The following is a 23,664-nucleotide window of genomic DNA, read 5'->3' as shown; positions in this document are numbered from 1 at the left end:
AACCACACTAGTAACTTCACCACAGTCTGATAAACCTCATTTGAGCTTACTACAGAGTCCTCTTTTTCCTTCAGCTAACTCCTTGGTCACCCAGCTACATTTTAATCTAGACCTGCATCTTGTTTCTAGCCTTATTCAATAATTTCTCAAATGTGTCACTGAAATCCAGATAGTCTAGATCTGCATTTTGTCCTATCTCTTCATATTTCCAGGCCACTTAATTACTTTCATATACACTATCAGATCACATTTTAAAAGACAAAAAATGCCAACAAACCCTGCCTTGATCACTGTGTTCAATATTCGCCATGCATAAGGTCACCAGACATGCAATTCCTTCTTACAGCTCTTGCAGGGGCTGAGACACAAATTATCTGAATATTATATGGATTATATTTTCTAATATTTGCTTGTTTGCATGCATTTCAATCTCCAAACACTGCTGCCCATCACCATCAGATTCCTGCCTTTATATCCCCATTCAGCATCACTTTTATTTATATATTAGGAAAAGTATTTGTTTACTTTTGAGGAGTATGTGTATGATTTCCACCCCCTTTTTTTGTTTTTAACTTTATCCTTACGGAAAACAGACATAATGCTTTTGTTAGGGTTTTTTAAAATATTGTTATTAAAACAGTTAGAGAGACTAAGGAAAGGCCAACATCTTCAGAATACTTCCAAGGTCCATTCAAAGAGAGCATTTAAAGTGACCTACAGAAAAGCTAGCTTCCATTTAGAAAACTACAGCTGATTTATTTGAAAAACCGGTAACTGATACAAAGTAAAAACATGCAAAACAGTAAAGCTTTAAAAAGGGACAACACTTGTTATACCAATCAGCAACCTGGTACACATTTAGGAAACAAAGCAATGCAGCCAAGAAGGAACACAACTTACAGAGCAAGGCCCAAGAGATGCTCTTCCAGAGCAAGAGACAGGTAATTTATCACACAGCATTCCCTTGCAAGAATATGGGGGGAGAAAAAAGTAAATGGGGGTGAAGAAAGTTGAGGAACCATTTTGGGATTTCTGCTAGCTTTCGTAGTGAGCAAGAAGGAAAGTATAAGCAGTAAAACTGGAAAAGACCTGGAATGCATAGTGGTTACAAATGAAGAGCAACTCTTAAGTGCCCACCTCTGCTTTAGCAGTGTGTTTGAAGTATAGGAGTCAAGTGACTTTAAAGCAGACTATAGTAGAGGAACATAAACTGAAAGAATCTCTGCACGTAAGCAAGGCTTACTTTATATATCACTGTATAAATGTAGTGATGAATAATCATCAAAATTGGATAGTAAAACAATTCAAAAATATACATTCCTGAGGAATGAAGAAAAAAAGGTCTAACTAGAACAAAAATTAAGAAATACAGTACCTGCACACTTATTTCTACTCACAAAATTTGTATGAAACTATGAACATGTAATACATGTGATAATGCTTACCGCTCGTCTTAAATGTGAAGAGACTTGTAGATAATGGTCCCCTGCAGAGAACAAAAGACATTTTTTGTGGTAGTCAGCGAGGAAAACTGAAACAAACTGTCTTGAATTTATTTTTATTGTCTGACTGCTTGCCACTATGCACATAAGCCTAAACAACCACTTCATGATTAAAGTAACACTTCCCATCACCAAGTTGCAGTGCTGTGAGTACAAGCACCTTTTCAACTGAAATCTAGTCCAGAGATCCTGAGTTAAAGGCTTTCAAACAAACATCTGCCCAGCAGAATGCAAGACTTGATTAAAATGCTTCCCTTTTAAATTAAGCTAAACATAAGAAGAATCATTCTCCTCTGATTGCTTTCATTCCTGAGACTTCTGAGATAAAATGACAAGTTACACTCTTTTCCCTGCAACTATGAAGTTCTCATTAAATTATTATTTTTACACAGACCATTAGGAATTTACAGTCATGCCATGCATTTTGGAAGATAAAACCTCCTAGCAGAATTTGGAAAATTAATCTTTATGGTCTAGAGGTTAAAAATATCTGGTAAAACAATCACATTGTAGCAAAAGAGCATTGTGAGACCCTTACAGAAGAAGAGAACCTGTCCACGGAACATGTAGCTCCACTAGCTGAAATTAATCCCGTGATGAGACATTCCCAAGATCTAAGGTGCTAAAGATAAGGAGAACATAGGAAGTACACTTACACTTTTGAGGTGACATTGTTAGCCAGGGAGCCTTCATAGTACGGAATGCCCTTGCTGATTACAACATTAATTTGGCCACCCAGAGTATTTGACACAACGCCTGCATGAACACCAGCCATACAAAGTGATGACGACTTGAAGAAGGGGGGGGGGGGGAAGAAAAATTAATACTATATGGTAAATAAATTAAATACTACACTGTATATTGTAAATGCTACATTGTCCAGATATACTCTTTGTTATTATTACATTAAGATACTGGTCTTATTTAACCGTTATCTCTGTTATTTAGAAACCATTCGTCTTTGATTTCTTATGGAATTTATAAAAACATAAAAATAAGGTCCTACATTTCACTGCATCCTCGCCCAGATGTATTTGGAATGTAACTCCTGTAATTAAATAAGCTCAACCAAACAGTGAGGTGAATCAGTCTGAAAAAGCCAGACAGATTTTCAGCCTACAATAAATCTGTTATGTTAGACAACAGAAGTTGAATACATAAATACATAGGAAACCTTTTAATAGAAAGCATATTGAAAGTATGTTTATTCATTTTCTCACAATTAAGGAGTGATGCACTGCAGATTTTCTAACTGTTAGCCGATGGGTTATAATTTTGACTATGTTTAACCATCGAGCACTCTGATCCATGTAAACCCACAGTAATACATGAATACAGTTCGTTCTCAAGAAGCCGATTACCTAGGCTGTACAGGTCAATGGAGACCAGTTATGCAAAAAGTTTTTGCAGGACTTCCTGTTCTTTTCTTCTCTCCCTGGACGACCATTAGCCTGGATCCACTACCAAGTCTCATGGTGACACTTCCGCTTCCCTGGCTTGCAGGCTCGCTGTGTCATAGAGAGCAGGACTGACTCACTACACCAAGTCCTTCAGGCACAGCACAACGTGCGCAGAGCAAGATGCCTCTGTCTCCCAGACCAAAACTAGCCCAGGAGATCTTCTGCAGCTGGGAAGCAAACCCTTCCAGGTCAAAGGGGCTTGACAAAGAAACATCTTGGTGCTGAGGAGCAGAGAGACAGTCCAGTTCCAAAACAAGCTTAGCGGCAGTGGCTTTGCACCTGCCCACCAAGCGCACCAATGTTTCTGGAGGATTACTGGCTACGCACAGTGCAACAGGCATAGCCAGAGCTATTCACAGGTGCTCCTGCAATGTGCAGTGCTGGGGTACGCACAGACACATTGCAATTCTGCAGCCACTCGCTCACATCCAATGAGACTGGGATTAACCTGAATTTTAGAAGACTGAGGGGGGCCAAGGTGCCTGTGAAGGACCACCTCGGTGTGTCCCAATACAGCTTCCAGAAACCATATTTAGCTTGTTATTACCAGTGTGGTATCCCAGGGTGGACTTGCCCAAGTCAATAAACAATAGATGATGACTGCAGATTTTTATTTATTGTTAACAGTTGCTCCCCCAAGCAAAGTCCATTGCTAGCCATTGCTACTAAACACATTTGCTGCACTGCTCTGCCAGCCAGTGGCACTGGGTGCTAAAGAGCCTCACCACAATTGTTTAAGAAGGAATCATCAGGTCCTTTCCAAAGAAGGAAGACTTCGTGGATGATTTTTTCTCACATTGTTTTAAAAACAGCAACTGTCTCCACCCTGTCTTCTTTAGAAATAATTTCATGGTGCAGCAGGCCAGGATACCCCTATATCTCAGGCTCACTGGCAAAAAAACCTGCTCACCAAGACTTTTCCAAACATAATTCTCCTCAGTATATTCACACATAAAAACTCCAATCCTATTCCCCACCTCCCAGATATACCAAAAGCTAAGTTAATGTAATTACGTATCACTTGTGCACGCAGCTCAAGTGAAAGGAAGAGATGGGATTCTGCAACAGATGCAGCCCTCTCCTCCCTGCCCTCCAGAAGATGTCAGCAATGAGCATTCCAAGTCCTCAAGGACTGTGGACATTAGGGTCACACACAAAAGAATCATGATTTAGGGTATTTTTTAAAGCAGCAAGCAGCTGTTGATTATTTGAAAGAGATGCATGAGAAATCTCTACCTGAAACTTTGTCTAAAGTGCTTGACAATTTGATTTCTTGCCACACAATTTGGCTTCTGGGAAATTCTCAGCCTTTTATTCAGAGCAATAAAGTATACAAAAAGAAAGTCACAGGGAATTTATTTCCCCAGAATTTCCTTTTTCCTCCATAGAAAAGAGTTTTTCCAGATTTTGGCAAAACAACTCCCAACAAGAAGAACTGCTACAGATGCTGCAAACATGTTAGGCAGAGAACCAACTTCATCCTGTTACTAGCACAAAAATTACCTTGCAGCCATTTAGTGAGGACTCACTGTGGACCAGAACATGTAACACAGTTACACTGTGGTGATATTTTTACATGTGGGTAATTATTTAAGCAGATTGCATAGGATTTACAGATATTTGAGAAAAGAAAATCAGAGGTACACTTTAGGTTCATATTTAATATTAAAATCTGCACTCACTAAGGTTTTAAAATTGTCTTTCCTCTGTGCTAGAGCTAATGGCTTAGTAAAAGAGTATTTTAAGATAAACAAAAAGATTTAATGTAATTCTTGACTAGATTGTTAGCAAAATGATAATCACTTAAAAATAAACAAAGCAAACACCCTCCAGTCCTATGGCAGGCATGCCGATTCAGTTACAAAAGCTTACATCTGAAAAACAGTGTATAGGGTTTTGTAGTGTTTTAAGTAAATAGCACATTATTAAAGATTTTCATTTCCACTTTATTGAACTATTAACATTACAGTATTACCTCTGTTTTGCAAATGGTTTTGTAGCTGCTGAGCATAAACAGTATTTCACCTTTCATGTTGTAATAAAAAAATAAAGATAATCACTGAGAACCTCTCAAGAGATGTATTACAGTCTCAAAACCAAAAGGACATCATTAAAAGAACTGGTTCTCTCTTTATAAATCTGAATTTCCCAACCTGAGAAAGCCATCAAAAACAAAACAGGAAGTATAAAACAATATATTGATTGATCCACCCTTCTCAGCAGACCTTAACAAAAATGTTTGACTCTCTACTACACTATTTCACTTCTGTAGATGGCAACATCTGAAGCATCAGCCATTTAGCAGCTGTGCAAAAAAATGAGTACCATGATATTCACTTTAGGAAGTACAAATTCCAGAACCCAGGCAGGACAACTATTGTGAACAACTATAACAGACTTTTAATTATACAGCAGATGTTCTACCAAAATTCACGTGAGCCCACGGTATTTTTACTTACATCTCTGTATCCATGGGGAATAGTGCCTGAAACATCAGCAAAAGGAATCACACATCCAGCTGGACAATACTTACTGGAAGAGAACAAAATATCAAGTCAAGATATGCATGCAACTACAACTCTTATAATGTTATAAAATAGTCACTTTTAAAATTTATAATATGCTGTAATCATTCATATATCATTACGTAAGGATACGTCCTAACCAAGGATGTATCAAATCAGACAAAAAATACTCAGGAAGAGAAGTACACAACAGCAGAAGAGACATTTGAAAAAATTTTAAAAAAGTCTTAGCTGAAACAGCTGAAACCACAGTTCCAGTCTGAATATAATAAATTAATAAAGCCAGCATTTTATAACATAAATACTGCATGGCTTCTGTAAACTGTAAGTCATTATAAGTATCAATATTAATGAATTTCATTTTACAGAGACCTGCGTATGTATTTGTTTTGCATCTTTAAATAATACATCTGAAAAGTGTACTGCTATTTTATAATAGCTCCTGGCAATGCTTTGATCATAAAAAAATGGCCAAATTCAGTTAATACCACTAGCTGATGGAAAGCAAGAGGCAAGACATCTGCACCACTGATGCAAGCCCGTGTTCACATTCTAATGCCATTTCATACTGCACACACACAAAACCCATTAAATCTTCAAGGTTTAACAGTGAACTGGGGCAAACTATTAACATTTTCACCGCAGTTCAACAACAGTTGAAGCAACGTTGCAGGTACCATGAAAATAGCAGTATTCGGAGACTTCAGCACACGTTGAGTAACGCCAGAACCTACAATTAGAGCCCTATTTTGGAACTTGGGAAAATGCAAGAGAAATTCAAAAGTTGCACTTTGAAACGTTTCATGATGCCACAGCTTAAGTTCTCCGAAAAGTGAGTTTATATACTTCACAGCAGTCCACAACTTTAAACCCTATCCTTGCTTTAGATGGAAACAGAGAAGGAAAAGCCAGGGAAATTACCTACGTTTCCTCCATCAGAAGGAACAGCATTTTATGTCTCTGCAGAACCTCATTAATTCACACCAAACCGTGAAATGGTTTTGTGATTTTTAACTCATTTCACAGTTTAGTGCTCCTTTGCTCCTGTAATCTGAATGCCAGTATTTAAGGTGTATACCTGCTGTAATATGTGTTTACAAAAGCAATATTCTTTCTAAGGGAATATTAGCTCCTACGTGTTAGTGCAAATTAACGAGGTTCTACTGTATACTGCATGTAAATAACAAAAATGGGACAGAGGGGGAGAGAGAGAGAGAGAGGAGGAATGCAAATATCAAAATTATTCAGCTCTAAGCCTAATCACTTTGTTTCTTAAATTCTCTGGACAGCCAATTTTCAAGCTGCATCAGGTTTAAGTAACAGAGGAGAGAAGAAACACTAAAATGACTTTAAGGAGATTGGGGGGAAACAGGTAAAATCAGTCTTACTTGAATTCTGGTTCGGAAAAGTGACTTGCATTGTCTAAACAGGTAATTAGGTCTGGAAAGAAAAAATGTTAGGTCAAGAGGATGATAAAGACAACAAGTTTGAGTATGTTTTTTGAAGTGCACAAAAATATACATTTGAGCATCTGTGGCTTAACTGAAAGTGTCAGAATGAAAAAAACCATGTTCCTACTAAATTTTCTTGCAACAGATTTTGTATTACAGTAGAACCTTGATAATTTGTCTGAGTAACTGGGAAATCCACTGAGAATGTGACATAGACGAGAAACACTACAAACGTTCATTTTCCATGCAGCTTAATTTTGATTTATAGCTATACTTCAGAGAACTGGACATAATTCAGACATACAAACATATGCTCTTTGCATAAAATTAAATTAATAAGCTAGCTAAAAAGGCCTGGGTTTTTAGCATTTAACATACCTACAGTACTGAAACCAGGCAGCATAGGGAACAAACATTAGAGTGCCATGCTACTGGCATCCATGACTGACAGCTCAAATTTCATGTTTCTGTCTGCTGCATATCGGCACATATAGTCCAAAATAGAGACAAAAGCATCAGAAGACCAACAAAATAAAAATTAAAATCAAAAACTCTTTATCTGCTCTTTTTAGAATTACTTCTAGACACCGTTTTCTCAAGCCTTTTGTCTTCTAAAGCAGTTGCTGGCAATCCTCCTTTTCCTTGCAGACCATGTATGTCACTCACTGTTACAATAAGTGGAAGAATAACCAAAAATATGGAAAAAACAAGAAATGACAAAAAGATGAAAAAGTAGTCAGCAGATTATATAATTGAAGAGTTGAGGGAGCATAGGAAACTGTTACTGAAATAAAATTTTCCACAAGGTTGGTCTGTAAAAATATACTGTTGGATAACAAAAAAATTTAGTTATCTGCCATCTTGATTACTACCTGAAAAAATGCATTTCATCCTTTATCCAAAGCAGCTCTTTCATTCATAACAAGTAACTGTGATTCATGCTCTGCTATCCAGGGTAAGCTTTAATAACATTTCTTTAAAACTACAATAACTGAAATAGTCACTGACCAGCCTGATTTCCTTAGCAGAAGCATCAAGAAGACTATACTAAAAGTCTTCATTTTTAGAAGTTAATTTGTAAGAATGCAGAAATAAATAAATTACTTCTGTGTTTTAACTAGACAGTTCTAATTTTACCAGCACAGAAAAATTACCAAATTATTATAAATACCTGATTTGTCAGTGGTTGAATAAGCTGCAAGAAATCCACGTCCAGAAGTGTGCGTTCCACTCATGAACTGTACTGTGACTTCATTACTTTTTGAAGTAATTAAACCATCCATTTGAAAGCCAAACCCGCAGTATTTTCCTATGGAGAGAAGGGGGAGAAAAGACGTGGACCAAAACCAACATATGTAATACACATCTTTTTTCATTTGCGGTGTAAACTCGCATTCCTTCTGGCATATATTCAAAAGTAAATACATGTGTGTGACACTAAATAATGTAGTCAGTGTCCATTCAAAGCAAATGGCAGAGTATGGGTATCACATTTATTTTGTCACTGTCAACAGGTGAGAATCTCTCATACCCTTAACACTTGCAAATAAATGTGACCTTCACCTCTAGCCACGCATAAGCCTCACAGTCAGTTCTTCAAAGACCATGAGAAATCTATTAAAGAAAAGGATCAAGTTAGGGCAACAAGAATCACAGAATGGTTTGGGTTGGAAGAGACCTCAAAGATCACCTAGTTCCAACCCCCCTGGCACGGGCAGGGACACCCTCCACTAGACCAGGTTGCCCAAAGCCCCATCCAACCTGGCCTTGAACACTTCCAGGGCGGGGGCAGCCACAGCTTCTCTGGGCAACCTGTGCCAGTGCCTCACCACCCTCACAGTAAAGAATTTCTTCCTAACATCTAATCTAAATCTACCCTCTTTCAGCTTAAAGAAGCAAATGAAAAAAAAAAGGCCTTGCCTTCCCTTCCCTCTGCTTTTGGGGCATGTCTTCCTTATCGACTATTTCATGGTTTCTGTCAACTACTTAATTTTGGACAACAGCAGGCCTGATTCACTGCACTTCAGCATTAACGTACAAGCATATGTGAGTATCATTAATACAAACGGCCAGTTGGTTCCCTTTCTGTTTTGCTGCACCTATAAAACCTAAGAGAGGTTCTGCATCTGAATACTTCTCTTGTCATCCAGAATGACCAAAAATAATACATTTTTAACTGAGATGCTGGAATCTGCAGATACTGACAATATTTGCCCTATGAAGCCCTAGAATTACCATCAAGTAAACTGTACTCTCAAATAGTACTACAATTAAAAAAAAATAAAAATACAAATTCCTATCATTATTCAGAGCTTTCTAAGTGTGGCTCATTTGGATTTTTTTTGAACAAAGCAAGGGTATTTTCTAGTGAAAAAACAGAAAACAGATTTTACAATACTTTAATGAAATTTATAATATTATAAATATAACCTTACCTCAATTCACTACTTAAACTGGCTATCAGCAAGAGTTGCAAAGAAATAAGTTCCCTTTGAACAAGGCTCCACATTGACCCTGTGTTTTGCTCTAAGTCATGTTTCAATGATTAATTGCATTCATTATGATGAACTGCATCATTTTTCCAATTACCATTTTTCTTTTCCTTTTTTTTTAAGTTTTGTTTTCAGCCAGTAGATCTTGTTACACGACTGACTAGTACAAAAGCACTTGGGGTCCTTCAATGCTTAGGTACAGACAAAACAGTAATATTACATCTTCTGCACATACCATTGACAGAGACATCACAGCAGTCATATTTTGTCCATTTCTAGTGCCTACATTTCAAAAAAGTTGCTAAAAATCTGGCGAGAGCCCAGGGAAGAGTTAGAAAAATGATTTATAGTCTCAAAAGTATGTCTTGCCATGAATCATAAGGTGCATCAGTCTGCAGTTTGTCAAAGGCTGTATGTCCATGGTGCAAGCAGCACTGCATAGTTTATCCAAGCTAGATTTAGATGTCTTGCCCTGTGTATTTGCCAAGAGAAGAGGATAAATGGTGTCCTGAGGACAGTCTGACCTACCCTGACAGGAGTCTCATGCTGGTCATACAGCAGGGCAGGGAGGGAAGCCCCATGGTAGCTTACATTCTCTGCTTGTATAGATCTGTGCTTACATTATATGTATTCAGTAAGTACACCTGACTGTAGACACGGAGTGATTGGACTGTGATACAGAACACCTCTACATCTTACTTAAACTAGAGACAAACTTAATGCCGAAGATTTAAATCTTCTTTTGATTTATTGATAAATATTCAAAAGGCTTGGAATGAGAACTAGCCCTTAAAAGCTTCATTAGAAATCTCTGGTTATCAATGAACTAACCCACTAACAATTCATTTTTACATCTAATCAGCCAATTTTTAAGTCATTTTGAGTTAAAGTAGGTATAACTGAAATTCAGATTTTATGTAATACAAGTATTTTAATGTTAGACAATGTCAGTATTCTTGAATGGAAAAACTTAGCAAAAATACAAATTTCTTCCAAACAAGTTAAGGTCACTGTTTAATCTCTCCAGTGTTTGTTGCTTAAAACATGAACATTCAAGAATCTGCATCATCTGTATCTGCCACTGTTTCTGTGGCAGAAATCACTGTTTTTTCTGTGATTTACTTTATTAAGAGCAGAACAAAACACACATTTGCTCAACATACTGTGCTACTACACCAGCTGGGAACAGCTGAAAGTCAAGAGAAACAAATGAAGTAGAAAATTTATTCAAACCCATTAAGTCACTTGTAAAATGAATAATAGACTTATCAGAACTGGACGTTCCTTGCCATTTAAGGACTTCAGTGTTTCCTATTTTAGACTAAGTCTGGCTCAATGGCTCTAAGCACATACTTATTTTCACACACACTTACCTAGGTAACAGTTGGAAAAGAGGGTTAACAAAGCTAACACTCCACTAGCCTCTTTATAAAAAGACTCAAGTTAGTGGGATCGGCATTTGAGTTGCACAAAAACAATCTTGGTGAAGTAAATATCTCTCTCTCTGTCTCCAGATTAAAGCTTTAAGAAAGAAAATAAAATTAATCTGCAAAATAACAACTAATTTTAGTGAAGGAACAATGACAATTTGAGTTTTATGTAAAGTAACCACAGGGTCTTAAAACTCTAAATATACCCTGACATAGATGATGTCACACTGCTATGTGAAAAAAAAAAAACAAAAACCTGCCTTATAGTCATGAAATTCAATTTGTCCTCTGAAAGAGGACAAAAATTAACTATGGATATTATCAGAAAACGAGGAATATTGGAACTACACAACTATTGAAGCCTGGCATCCTTTAAAAGCACCAATATGGAACAGCTCAAATCAGAGCTATTCCATATAAAAAAAAAAAAGGCATTTCAGCTAAGATATAGATACTACTTTTTTTACTTTTTTTTTTCTTTTTTTTTTAAATGAAAATCCTCATAGCTTTGCAATTCCCTCTCCACTGCTTACAAGAACTTTGCTAGCTACTGGGAAATATCTGAGAAAAAACCTCCAAACTTTACAGTGGAGTTTCCTTTGAGAATCTGAAGAATCAAAGATTATTATAGGATCTGGGCTGCATTTAGCATCTAATCGTTGTATGCACAAACAAAATGTAGGATGTTCTGCCATCATTATTATCCATAATTTTTTCAGTACGTTTTTAGGATATAGGAATTGTGTCAAAAAGACAGACATTTACATACACATTAATAACAGTAAACAAAATACAATTACTTAAGAGTAATTACATTAAGAGTACTCTGGGATTCCAACACAAAGAGCTCATCTGTTGAACAACAATGCTAAGCATACTTCAAACGAGCACATCACCAGAAAAAGGGACAATCAGACTACTGATGAGGTATACACAGCACTCCTCAAAGCTTTGCAGGGTTTCCTCAATATAACTCTCAGGAAAAACACAACTCTCATTAAAGAATTACTAAAATTCCTTTCTTTACCTTACTTGAGATTTCTGTACATAATAAACACTTCCTCCTTTTCATCACTTCTCATAAGGCTCAAAATCCACACTGTACGAAGCAGTGTATGATGCATTCAGGCAAGGTCTTACCCTGCCCAATATCCAACTGAATTACAACAGTTTTCTATGGCTATAAAAAAGAACTTAACTACACCTAGCAGTTACTCTATGCTCGGAGCAGGTAAACAAGGAGAAATGTAAAAGGTAACAAACATACCGACAGTATCTTCCAAGTTCTATATAAGACAATAGCTTTCAAGCACCAATAATAAAATCTCCTACCTATCTCTGTCCTGGTGGGGCCAATCCCATTGTGAACTCTTAAGTAACTGGAATGACAGGAATCTGAGTCATCAATATCAAAATCGCCAAATTTGAGCTGAACTCGCTGCCCAGGCTTTACACGAATTTCCCATTCACAGACTGTGCTATTGGGAGAGGTCTGTGGGTAGTTTATCGAAGCAAGAGTTCCACTTTCAGGGCCCAGAATGGTGTGCCCACATCCATCACCTACAAAAGAACAAAAATAAATCAGATACGTGCATTCATCTTCAAAGCTTCACTGGTGTCTTAGTCATCCTGGGTTTTAGCACTGGTGAGTTCTGTTGGGTTTTTAACCGTACTAATCATGTTGCAACAAAACTCCAAGGTAAGTCACATGTAGCTGAAACACAATTGTGAGAAAATACCATTCAACTAACGTTGCCTAATGTTTAACTTCTCATCTCAGGTGACCAGAGAGCTGCTACAATTTCCTCAACAAGATAAAAATTCATCCATAATGACTTAAAAGATTGCACAGACAGTACAGAAAGTGTCCCTGCTATTTCATGTTCCCTCGACACCTATGTACAAAAGAAAACAGGTTTTGAAAAGGAAGGAGAAACCCACCAATAAAACAAAAACACATAAGTTTTACTGTTGTTACTGTATTCACAACACGATGAGAAAGAACAGAAGTGGAAAGACAACAGACAGCAAATACTCTACTGAAAGTAACTGCCAGGTCTGACCATCATCAAACTGCTAGTGCATCATTTTGTACTGTATCACAATTTTAATGCTGTAATGAATTCTTCCAGGTCCTTAGAGAACATGCTTAATTCTTCTGGATTTCTACAACAAATTCAATTGTAACTCCAACCTGGGGCCCTCTAGCTAACATTTGAGTATTAATTTTAAACAGCAGTAACAACACTAAAGACAACTTGTTAACAAATGGAAAAAATAGCACAAATTGTGTATTCTCAAAATCAAATTACGAAGAGCACACTGAAAAAAATCTATTTACTCAACAGCTAGACATGAATTTCCCCCCCATACGTAGTACAATAAGTGTAAGAATTTGTGGGTTGTTTTGGAAATAAGAATGTTCTTTAAGTAACACCCACATCACTGGCTCTTTATAAATTACTGTATCAAGATGAAACAAGGCATTCCTGAGCACAAGGACATATCCGGAACAATTAACACCTGCAACAACATAAGCCCCACAAAATAAGCCTCACAACATCTCTGATTTATTTTTGTTAGCACTGGAGGCTAAGAAGCCTATTTATTGAATTTAGTCCCATGAAATGAGTAGGCCAGGAACAGCATTATCATTTTCACGATTTGACACTAGAAGGTCCAGAGATCTTCTGAAAGAGATCTGTACACGTTATCCTAAAAGCAATCATGACTTTTCAGGATCTTGAACAAAGTAATGTAAGTAAAAATAGCAAAGACAAAAATCAGATTAGATATGCTGCTAAAAAAAAGTCTTTGACACCACTCCAAATACATTTATTATCTGTAGGTCCATTTTACCCTTCAAAATTCATGCCTGCGCATACAGATCCTACCAAGTGATTACAACAGATTTAACGTTATGTCAAGATTTCACACTCCAGAAATTCACAATGATCAACATCATTTGTATTGACAGACATTTGTTTTGACAGCTAAAAGCGATAGTCTGGAAGTGTTTCATATTACACACTAATATGTGTAGTTCTTCTACTAAACATGAAAAGGTAAGCTAAGCTTTAGGGACAAAAATTGTACGCATATTTAAAAATGTTAACTAAATTTCAAAATTCTTAAATGTATTTCATGCAAGACTGAATGGAAAAGTAAGTCAAATGCACTGAAGTGACATGGGAAAAATAAACTGTGGTACTTAACTAGGTCTGATCGGTTTGTTTGCAAAAGCACCTAAATTCTATTCTCTTTATAATCTCAGCACACTGAAAGACAGCTGCACGTTCTAAACGCTAAAGTGCTGCTGGTATATACAGAATCACAAACAGATGCAAACTGCAGCTTTTTTTCCTTGCTAACGGTCTTGAATCAAAATGATGCATCTTCTTTGGAAAAGATAACTGGAATATCTGCTTCAGTAAAATCAAAAGTTCATTTGTAAAGCTGCTGTTTAGCCATGTTTGTCTTCATCCAATTTTAGCAATTTGCTTTAAAACACTTTGTTCCATCCCATGACAAATATATTTCCATTGGGGTGATGGCCGATAAATTACCTTCCTAAATTACTATTGTTCCAATACATGAGACACAATTGTCCAATGTCACAAAGAGGAAACTTAAACCGTACATTTTGTGTATAATTTTAATCCTTATTTCTTTCCAAAGGCATGTTACAAACCTAAGAGTAAGTGAAAGATTTATCATTCAAAACCTGTATGGCCTTGGTTTATTAGTCAGTACACCTTTAAATGTCAGATTCCTTATTAGTCACGATATGCTTAACACTCAAGAACATTACTGACTCCTTTGCTAGGAAACCAGCTTTTCGCAAGCAAGTACTCCCACACATTACAAAACACATGGAACTTATTATATTAACAACAATAAAACCAACAAATATATACTAGGTCTTCATTCATGGTGATAATTGTGGCTAGTATTTCAAAACTCTTTATACTGCAGACACATAAAATTAATTTTCAACATAAGCTGCAGTTGGGTTTAGGTTATGTCCTAAATAAAAACAATGAACCAGTTAACCAGTTCTGTGCTTTTCCTATCCTGTGACAACTGTTTACTCATTTACAGATTGAAAATATTATGCAGATACACTAATACAGTGGCCTTTTTGAACATGAAATCATAGCAGCTTTCACCTGTCTGGGCAGATACATTGTTCTGAGTGCATTTTAAGGAAAATAAAAATGCTTGCATGATCTAGATTACTTGATAGTTAATTATTTCTCATTTCAGTGGGCCTCTTATTGCAAATGCAGTAACCACACAAATGCTATTTCTTGCAACCAGGAATAATATCAATAATGCACATGATTACCTATCTGATTCCTCCCCATACTTTCACATCTTAAGCCTATGCTGCTGGAAGTCAAAGACAAAGGAGAGCTTGGGTCTCTTCTTTGACCCAAAATGTACTTAAACTGTAAATTTCTACAGTTAAAAGTAGAAAAGATCATGCCTAACACTCATTTAAACCATCCTCTTCACTAGTTTGCTATGCTATGGTAACGTGTTAAACCTTTCTGGACTCAGCATAACCTTAATTTAGCTGTCTCAAGCATGAAACGACACCAGCACTGCGTTAGTATGATCAACAGGGCCCACCTTTCTGATCAGAAAAGCAAAAAACCTCCAAAAACACTTTCACACGTTTAGGCGCTAAAATGCAAATAAAATATCATAGGTTTTAAGAAAAACATTGAGACTTTTCTTTTAAAGACACATCACTAAGAAATGTCAAATTTCCCCTTGTAGCTTGGAACAATCAGCCTTGTTTCCAGTGGCTAGCTAGAAAAACTTTCTAATCTGTCTCACACAGTTTAATGGAAATCAAATCTCCCTTTTGTTGCAGGATTTCTTGAAAACATGCGAGGAAAAACACTCCTCTAATCTATCCACATTAAAGAACTTGCGTCAAATCATTCTAGAAAGGAAGGGAAAGGAAAAAAAAAAAGTTGTGCTGAACTTCATCCACAGCATCATCCTACCGTAAAGCCAATTTTTAATAGTAGCTCATTCTGACTGGACATTTCAGATGTCATTTTGTTCTGTGTTTTGCTTAGGTTAGTGATAGCAGAAGTGCCAGATACTTCATGTCTGAATAATTAATGATTACCACTGCATGTCTGGCCTGCAATATACAGTCTGTCAAGGGCAGTAGCATCATTCAGGAGCTATTTGGAAATTTCTAAAACAAACAAAAAAACAACAACAACAAAAAATCATGCTTCCAGTGAAACTTGCAGACAATGAAACCTCATTTCATTTTATTGGTACTATAAAAGGGTAGTTCTTAAGCCTCTCTGTGTAAGCGGTGCTTCATCATTTCTGCCAAAGTTGTATAAATACCACCACCTATCAACCCCAGAGACACATATACACATCCCTTATGAGGGGCGCAATCTGCAATACTCAGCAATTTCTCCAAGAAAAAGAGAAAGTACAATTCTTCGCACTACAGCCACATGTATAGGAGCATTAGCTACTTCATTCATTTGCCAATCACTAATTAAGCGCCACAGAATCTTTTGCTTCTGTTAATCTGCGTGCATGAGAGTGGAATATCTGAGAACACATAGAAGAGACAGATGTCAATTCCTAAATCAGTTATTCCTGAATGGGCTGACCACTTCTGTTGTCAGTACACAGCTGAACGAGTCTCTCGCTTTCTTTCAGCCCTCTCTGTCACACAACAGACCTACTACTCTTTGCAGAAGCACCAGATGACTGGCATGTACACTTCACACCTGACATTGGCTGGGAAGTCTGTAGGTGTGTATTGAATTTCATGTGTCCTGGGGACCATGTTCACGGCAAACATGAATAAGCTCAGCTCTTCACCAAAACATGTGTTAGAAACACGGCGCCTCTTACGAAGCCAGTAAAGCAGACTGCTGTTGTCAGGAGAACCATTCATCTCTTCCGCAGGCGCCTTCGAATGCAGTCTAGATGAATTATCCTGACGGATTACATATGAGCCCCAGGCTATGGCACAATGATGTCTCATGCAATCATGCAGATGATTTAAAACAATTTCTCATACCCAAGTTCTTTACATCAACAAAATGCAGACCTTGAACCAACACAAACATACCAAAATGCATTGGATAAGGAAAAAAAAAGTGAAATTTAATAAAATGAGAGGATACCGCACATGCAGGAGTGGGTGCTAAGTACTCTATTAATACCCACGAAAGAGATTAATTATTCTTTATAGTTGTTGAAGTCAATTAATCAAAACTTATTCCCCCCGAGACTGACTGCTGTTAGTGACTGCTAATCTTGTTCTCACTACCAAAACATGTTAAAAATTCATCTTTAAGACAAGAGAATGCTTTTGCATTCCTTACTTGGAGAAGAGAGAATGACAAAATAAAGACATCAGACAGTTTAAGATTACAGTCTATAAGGCATAACTGATGCACATCAAAACACTGATCTCAATTTTAGCACATGGCACTGTCTTTTGAACAGACTCAATTTAACCAGTGGGTTTCCTGAGAAGTTTTACATACATATGCTATGATTTTCTGTAAGTTTGTGACTACCTACAGGATGTCATTAAATCTTTCTTAACTAAGCGATGGTAGAACCAAATCTAATAGAGTTAGGTAAGCAAAAAGACATTTTAAAGCTGTCTTGGTTTCAGCAGGGATAGAGTTAATTTTCTTCCTAGCAGCTGGTACAGTGCTGTGGTTTGGATTTAGGATGAGAATAATGTTGATAACACACTGATGTTTTAGTTGTTGCCAAGCAGTCAAGGACTTTTCAGCTTCTCATACTGGCCAGCCAACAAGAAGGTGGGGGGCAGGAGGGGACACAGCCAGGACATCTGACCCAAACTGGACAAAGGGATATTCCATACCACGTGATGTAGTGCTCAGTATATAACTGGGGGCTGACCAGGAGGCAGGGCAGTTCGGGAACTAGCCCAGCATCAACTTTGGGTGGTGAGAAATTGTGCTGTTCATCACTTGTTTTGTATATTCCATTATTATTATCTTCCTTTTCTGTCCTATTAAACTGTCTTTATCTTAACCCACAAGTCTTGCTTTTTTTTTTTTTTCCAGTTCTCTCCTCTGTCCCACTGGGAGGGGCTGGGGATGTGAGTGAACAGCTGTGTGGTTGTTTTAGCTGCCAGCTGTATTAAACCACGACAAAAGCATTCATTTTAACTCCAAACACACAACTCACTCTGATTCAATGCACTACTATAATTTCTCCTCTTCTGTTTAGCTCCTGTGCTCTGCATTTCCCTGCTCTTTATCAGTGCACCACTAAAAGACACTGCATCTACTTTTTGCTTTTCTCAGTGTGGGCAAGAAAGTTTACACAACAAACAAAATAGTTCCATGAATAAGATACATTGAGGAATTAGAACCACAGGGACATCAAATTCTAAAGAGTTTTTTCAGGTATTTTCAAATGCCCTTATTTGTGTCCTCCAAACTCATTGCTGGTTCCACCAAAATCCAAAGAGCTATGTTATTCAGGAAGGAATCTGCTCCTCTGTCAGAATGAATTTTCTGAACAAGCCAACAAGCACACAGTCCACATTCATCTTTATGCCATTTGCCTCAGTAACACACTGGCTGGAGCATTTCATCCCATTACAGATGTTTCACAACATAAAATACCCCACACTTCCACAATGAGGCCATAGCTCAATAAACACTTGAAGGCACTTTAAATCAGTGTAGCCACAGACAAAAGCAAGCCTTGTCTGCCTCTTGCTTTTGGCCACTCGTTCTCACACCCTTCCTGGTGCTGGAGGTAAACACTTCCACAGCCACATGGTAAACCAGACCAGGGACCTGAGATAAAAATAGCTGCTAGTTTTCACCCAGAGCAAATCCCTGATTTACTTTAGCATGCACACGCAGCAGTGCCCTCCCTGACAGAGGGACAGGACAGTGTGAGGGTGGGGAAACACCAGCAACTGCTGCTTTCACCAGCACTGCCAGCCTGCATTTACATTTTAAACAACTTTGAATCCCAACCAGAAACCATCCCTCCCCTGGGACGACCAGTCACACAGGAGCGGCACACTGGCTTCAGGAACGGAGCTGGCTGAAGAAGAACCAGTGCCCCTACCCATTCCCACAGCACAGGCTTAGATTTCAGCCAACTCACCTCTCTGAGGCAGCTCATTGTACAACTGCCAGGGGTAAGGCAAGGAAAGGAGGGCTTTGGATCGACTTACTTGCTGTGGGACACCCTTAGAAGGGCAATGCAATTACGGGTTGAGGTTTAATAGAGATAGGAACAGGGACAAAAGGTAAAGCACAATAAGCATTTTGCCTTTCAAAATGCTGGCAGCTCGGGGGGTGTGTCAGGGGTGTGTGTGTGAGACAGAGGCTGATTCTTGCTTTTATAGCAAAAGTACAAAATTTAAGATGCCATTACAACAAAATTTTACTGTTTTCATTTACAACGCTAGCCACATGTTGGACTAGTGATAATTAGCACTTATTATTTTAATCTGTAAACATAGCTTTTCAATCACCATCTTTGGAAATGCAGTCTTAGCTTTCAGCCACTGAATTTTACACAACATAGTAACACTTAGCCTTACTAAATTTAACATCCAAAATACGGTAATTTTTTTAAAACAAACTATCTCAAATTATTACATCATCAGAGCAGGTAAGACATTGGCTTCCTCTGCTATCATGTACTAACCAAACTGACTACTTCAAAAGAACAGAAAAGAAAGATCAGCTGTATAAGACTGTGTTGCACAGCATTTGCTTAGCGATGTCAGGGAAATGATGTGAGTAAATCCCCAGGGACAGCTATGACTTGCTTAAACAGTATGCAGGCAAAAGCCGCCTGCAAACACAGGCGAGCCACGGTGAAAAGTGATTTACATGAGGACTCTGTAAGAGGGCTCTGCGTTCAATGATACATAATGCAGAAGCCCTCCTGATCTGCTGCCCATGCTGAATCACAGTGACAGCTCATGTTGTACGTTGTCTTTTGTCTGGCACACGCAGCTTGCCCACTTCCCAAGACATATCATTTACTTAGCAATCTGCACCAACGCTTTCACAAAAATAAACACTGTTGTGCTTCAGTGCTTTAAGTGCTACGCAGCAGAAACACAGCTGATGAAGGAAATGAAAAATAACACACAGATGGTCACACAAAACTCTGAGAATAAGCAGTAGTCATGGTCAGAATAGGCTTCAAATCTCTTGTAAATCTTCAAAGTCCTCACCGCACCAGGACCAAATGAAATTTCACAAGTCTTACATGTGTCAACAAAGAAGCAAAAATCTCTCCAATCATACCAGTAATTCACACGCTAAATTAACACTACAGTCATCTTTTTTCTCTCTTTCATTATCAGTTCATAATGAGACCGCACAGCCTACACCGCAGATCCATGGTGACATACATTGATCTAAAACCAGCCACCGCAGTACCATCTTGCCTTTTAAAAGAGCTGCAGCTTCCCACCCTGCCCACAGCCATTGCTTATCATACCCTTGTTGACCTGTACAGCAGTTTTATACCCAGGTTACCACCCTATCTGCCTTTTACGGAGTAAAGGCACGGGTATGGGTCAACAGGGGTCTAACAATCACTGGAGCCTGCACAACGGAGAGGATGCAAAGTAGAGGCAGGGAGGAGAGGCTGAGACAGCAGCAGCCAGTGGTAAAAATCACGTTTGGCTACCACGGAATCAATGGAAGCCAAAAGGAAGGAAGCAGATAGTTTGGGTACCTGAACGAAGAACAGTGGGGCATCTAGATGCTTTCAAAAAGAAAGCCTCAAAAAGCAGCTGCAAATATTTGCACCCTATAGCTGGACCGAGAACAGTGACTTTAAATAGCAGTTTCTAACCCTCTTTAAAGTTTGTCGTCCAACTGATGAAACAGTAACATCCCACATCACTCCACTGGTATTTCCTTCTGCCTGTGTAGGTGACATACAACATCATCTTAATTTCTGACACTCATTTTCAACTCTAATTTCAAAAAATATGACAGGGACTGTCTATGACTGTTTGGGGTTTTTCCCATTGTGAACAATGTGTCTTCATTCCAGTGTCATGAAATAAAATACACGATCTGTTCTAAAAGGTAATTAATTCCTAATTTTGCCTTGTAGATGTTCCCTTAAAAGGAAGATATTTTCACACTTGCGACCCTCTAATGAATACAACCAATAAAAAAAACATTAAGTACTACTGAGTAATAAGATTATTAACTAGAAAAATGACAGTAAATTTGCGCACCTGAGTCACTGTTTTTAAAGTGCCATAGTTACCATAAAAGTATAGCAAGAGCATGTAGGAAGTCAGTAGTGTGTGAAGCTCCAGTAAAAACTATCTCTGAACTTTAAACTTGCCCATCAGCTTTGCTGTAACTTCTTCACAGCAAGAAGGATGCCTTGTGTTATAGAACTGGAGACCTTGAAAATAGCTCTTTAAAAATGAAGATATAAAGTAATTAAAATGCTTTATTTGACGGTTTTAAATACACTTGAGAAAAAAAAACCTGATCACCACTGGACTTGATAGGTAAATGTTCAAAAGCATTAAATTTGCTCCTTCCACCCTTGTGATACTGAGACATATTTTGATACCTTTATACAAGAGCATAAAAATAGAAATTAACAGATAGTGTGGTTCAGGACTTCCTGGTTTCACAAAACTCAAGGATTTTTAAAAGAAAAATTAAGCTTCTGTGGCTTCTTTCCACCACACTGAACAAGGCAAGATGTTTTTCCCAAAATCTTAACCACTTCAGAACAAAGTTAAAAAGACCAGATATGGATTTAACTGGCTGCAGTCCTGCTAAAGATGCAACAGCTGCCAACTATGAAAACCTTTGTGGACTTGCTGGCAAACACAAGTGCATGACATACTCCAAATATATGCTAGATCACTGCAGTAAACTATCCTTCCAGAGTCAAAATCTCCTAACGCTGAGAAGTAACCAAGCAAAATTGCACCACCATAATTCGCACTCTGTTTCCATTGCTTTCCTAATTCATCTTTCCACTTAAGCTATTGAGGATCTTTCACCTGTCTCATTCCTGTGGGATTTCTCTATTCAAAACACATTTACACCCAAGCAGCTATACAAGTTATCTTGCCAAGTCTAATTAACATGCCACTTTAGTTTCACCTCAATATAAAACTAAAAGTGCAAAATTAGGATGTATAAAAAGACAACTGTGACAAAACTGCTCAAGCGGTTCAGTGTTTCTATTCCCGCTCCTCCAATATCTGAAGCTGCAACTGGGCACTGAAACAACTACCACTTCTACTCAGCAATTAAGAGACCTGAAAAGATTTCCTCTTTACAGTTAAGCACCATTTGAGATCTTAGGATTGCCCAATTTAAGTCTAGGAAACCCAGAAATGGATCACTGAATATGAGGAGAAAATTACATTTAGGGACTAAATAAATAATTAACCTTTTGCAAATCTGGAATAATTTTACAAAATATTTACATGTTTTGTTGAAATGCCAGACCAAGATCAAGTATCAGTGTAATATGACTGACAGCATCACTCTGGGAAGCTTTTACACCATCATCTTTCTTGAAACTGGGGCAGAAAAGTTAACTGCTTACAGCCATTTACAGAAGCATACGAAGCTTTTCAAGTTCCCTGTTCCACCACTAATAATATTTCTCAAGGATGTATTAAATGGTTATCTCCCACAGCATGGAGAAAATGAGTGTATTGTTTAAAGAAACAGTTCTATCAGAAGAACCACTGTGGGGGAGAAAAGTTAAAAAAGGGAATCCATGTGGCCACATGAACAATGCATCGAATTTCAACAAGGCTGATGATCCAAAGATCAGTAGCTGGCAGGATTATTGTTCCTATGGATACTATTCCAATCTCAGATAACAAAACCTCTTCCTTGAACTAAAAGTAAATTTGGAAAGAACTTCAAAAATCTGGGAGGAAGGTTTAGAGGGGGAATTAACAAGGGAAGTTATAAAGTGGGAAAGGGAGTGTTTCATAAAGCATACAGATGATCCGAACATTGGTTTTATTTTCATTTTTCAGTACGTAAATGATGCATAATCTCTGGATTATGGTTAATAAGGTAGTCTCCTGTGATTTTGCTGGAGCTGAATTTTCACATCATAAAGAATGTAGGAATGTTAAAATGTTATAAATTTATTTAAAACTTTTACTGAACAATGAAAAATGTTAACAAAACCAAAGATATCCACATAGAACAGAAAAAAATACAAAAATATCTGATTTTTTTTTAATACTACAATTAACAAAACTGACGTAAAACAGCCTCGTTAATGAAAGACAAACTTTGGAGTAAAGAAAGGACTGGAGAAGTATTTCCGAAAAAAAAAACCCAAAAACCCAAAACACACACACACACAAAAAAACCAAAAACCTCCAGACTTTACCTCTCAAAAAGAAAAGTGTCAAGTCTTTGGAAAAAAGTGTTTGAACCTCTCTGATCCTAATTTATAGGTCATTTCAGAGAAAGATGGATTCACAGTATTGAAAACCAGAAGGGGTCTTTTCAGTATGATTTCTTGTATACCACAACTACTTACAGTTGGCTTGTCACAATTCTAACCAAATGGAAATTAGGATGTTGCATTAAACTTAACTTCTTGGAAAGTTTTCAGACTTGATTTAAAGGTATCTTCTGAGAGAGGATTTTCAACTAGTTCTAAATCTAGCATGCTTTAAACACTTGGAGAGGAAAACAAACAAAAAACCCCACCCCACCAAACCAACTGTTTCTAAGATATTCTTAAAAAATACATCTACTG

The 23,664-nt window shown here is 37.6% G+C and overlaps 1 protein-coding gene across 3 annotated transcripts in view; it reads right to left on the bottom strand.

Annotated features, from left to right (window-relative positions):
- LOC129205500 (discoidin, CUB and LCCL domain-containing protein 2-like) overlaps positions 1–23,664 on the bottom strand; it is a 65,848-nt gene that overhangs the window by 20,031 nt on the left and 22,153 nt on the right. For 2 of the 3 annotated variants that reach the window (XM_054823036.1, XM_054823045.1), the window contains exons 2-7: positions 12,193–12,420; positions 8,110–8,247; positions 6,876–6,927; positions 5,422–5,494; positions 2,159–2,292; positions 1,446–1,486 (exon numbers count right to left, since the gene is read on the bottom strand). In XM_054823036.1, coding sequence (XP_054679011.1) covers positions 1,446–1,486; positions 2,159–2,292; positions 5,422–5,494; positions 6,876–6,927; positions 8,110–8,247; positions 12,193–12,420 — 666 coding nt within the window. Of the gene's footprint in view, positions 1–1,445; positions 1,487–2,158; positions 2,293–5,421; positions 5,495–6,875; positions 6,928–8,109; positions 8,248–10,803; positions 10,942–12,192; positions 12,421–23,664 lie in introns of those variants that run through there. The other variant, XM_054823054.1, reaches the window with a different exon arrangement.

Source organism: Grus americana, chromosome 1, assembly GCF_028858705.1.
Source record: "Grus americana isolate bGruAme1 chromosome 1, bGruAme1.mat, whole genome shotgun sequence".
Classification (NCBI taxonomy): Eukaryota; Metazoa; Chordata; class Aves; order Gruiformes; family Gruidae; genus Grus; species Grus americana.
This window is presented reverse-complemented; position numbering and strand designations above follow the sequence as displayed.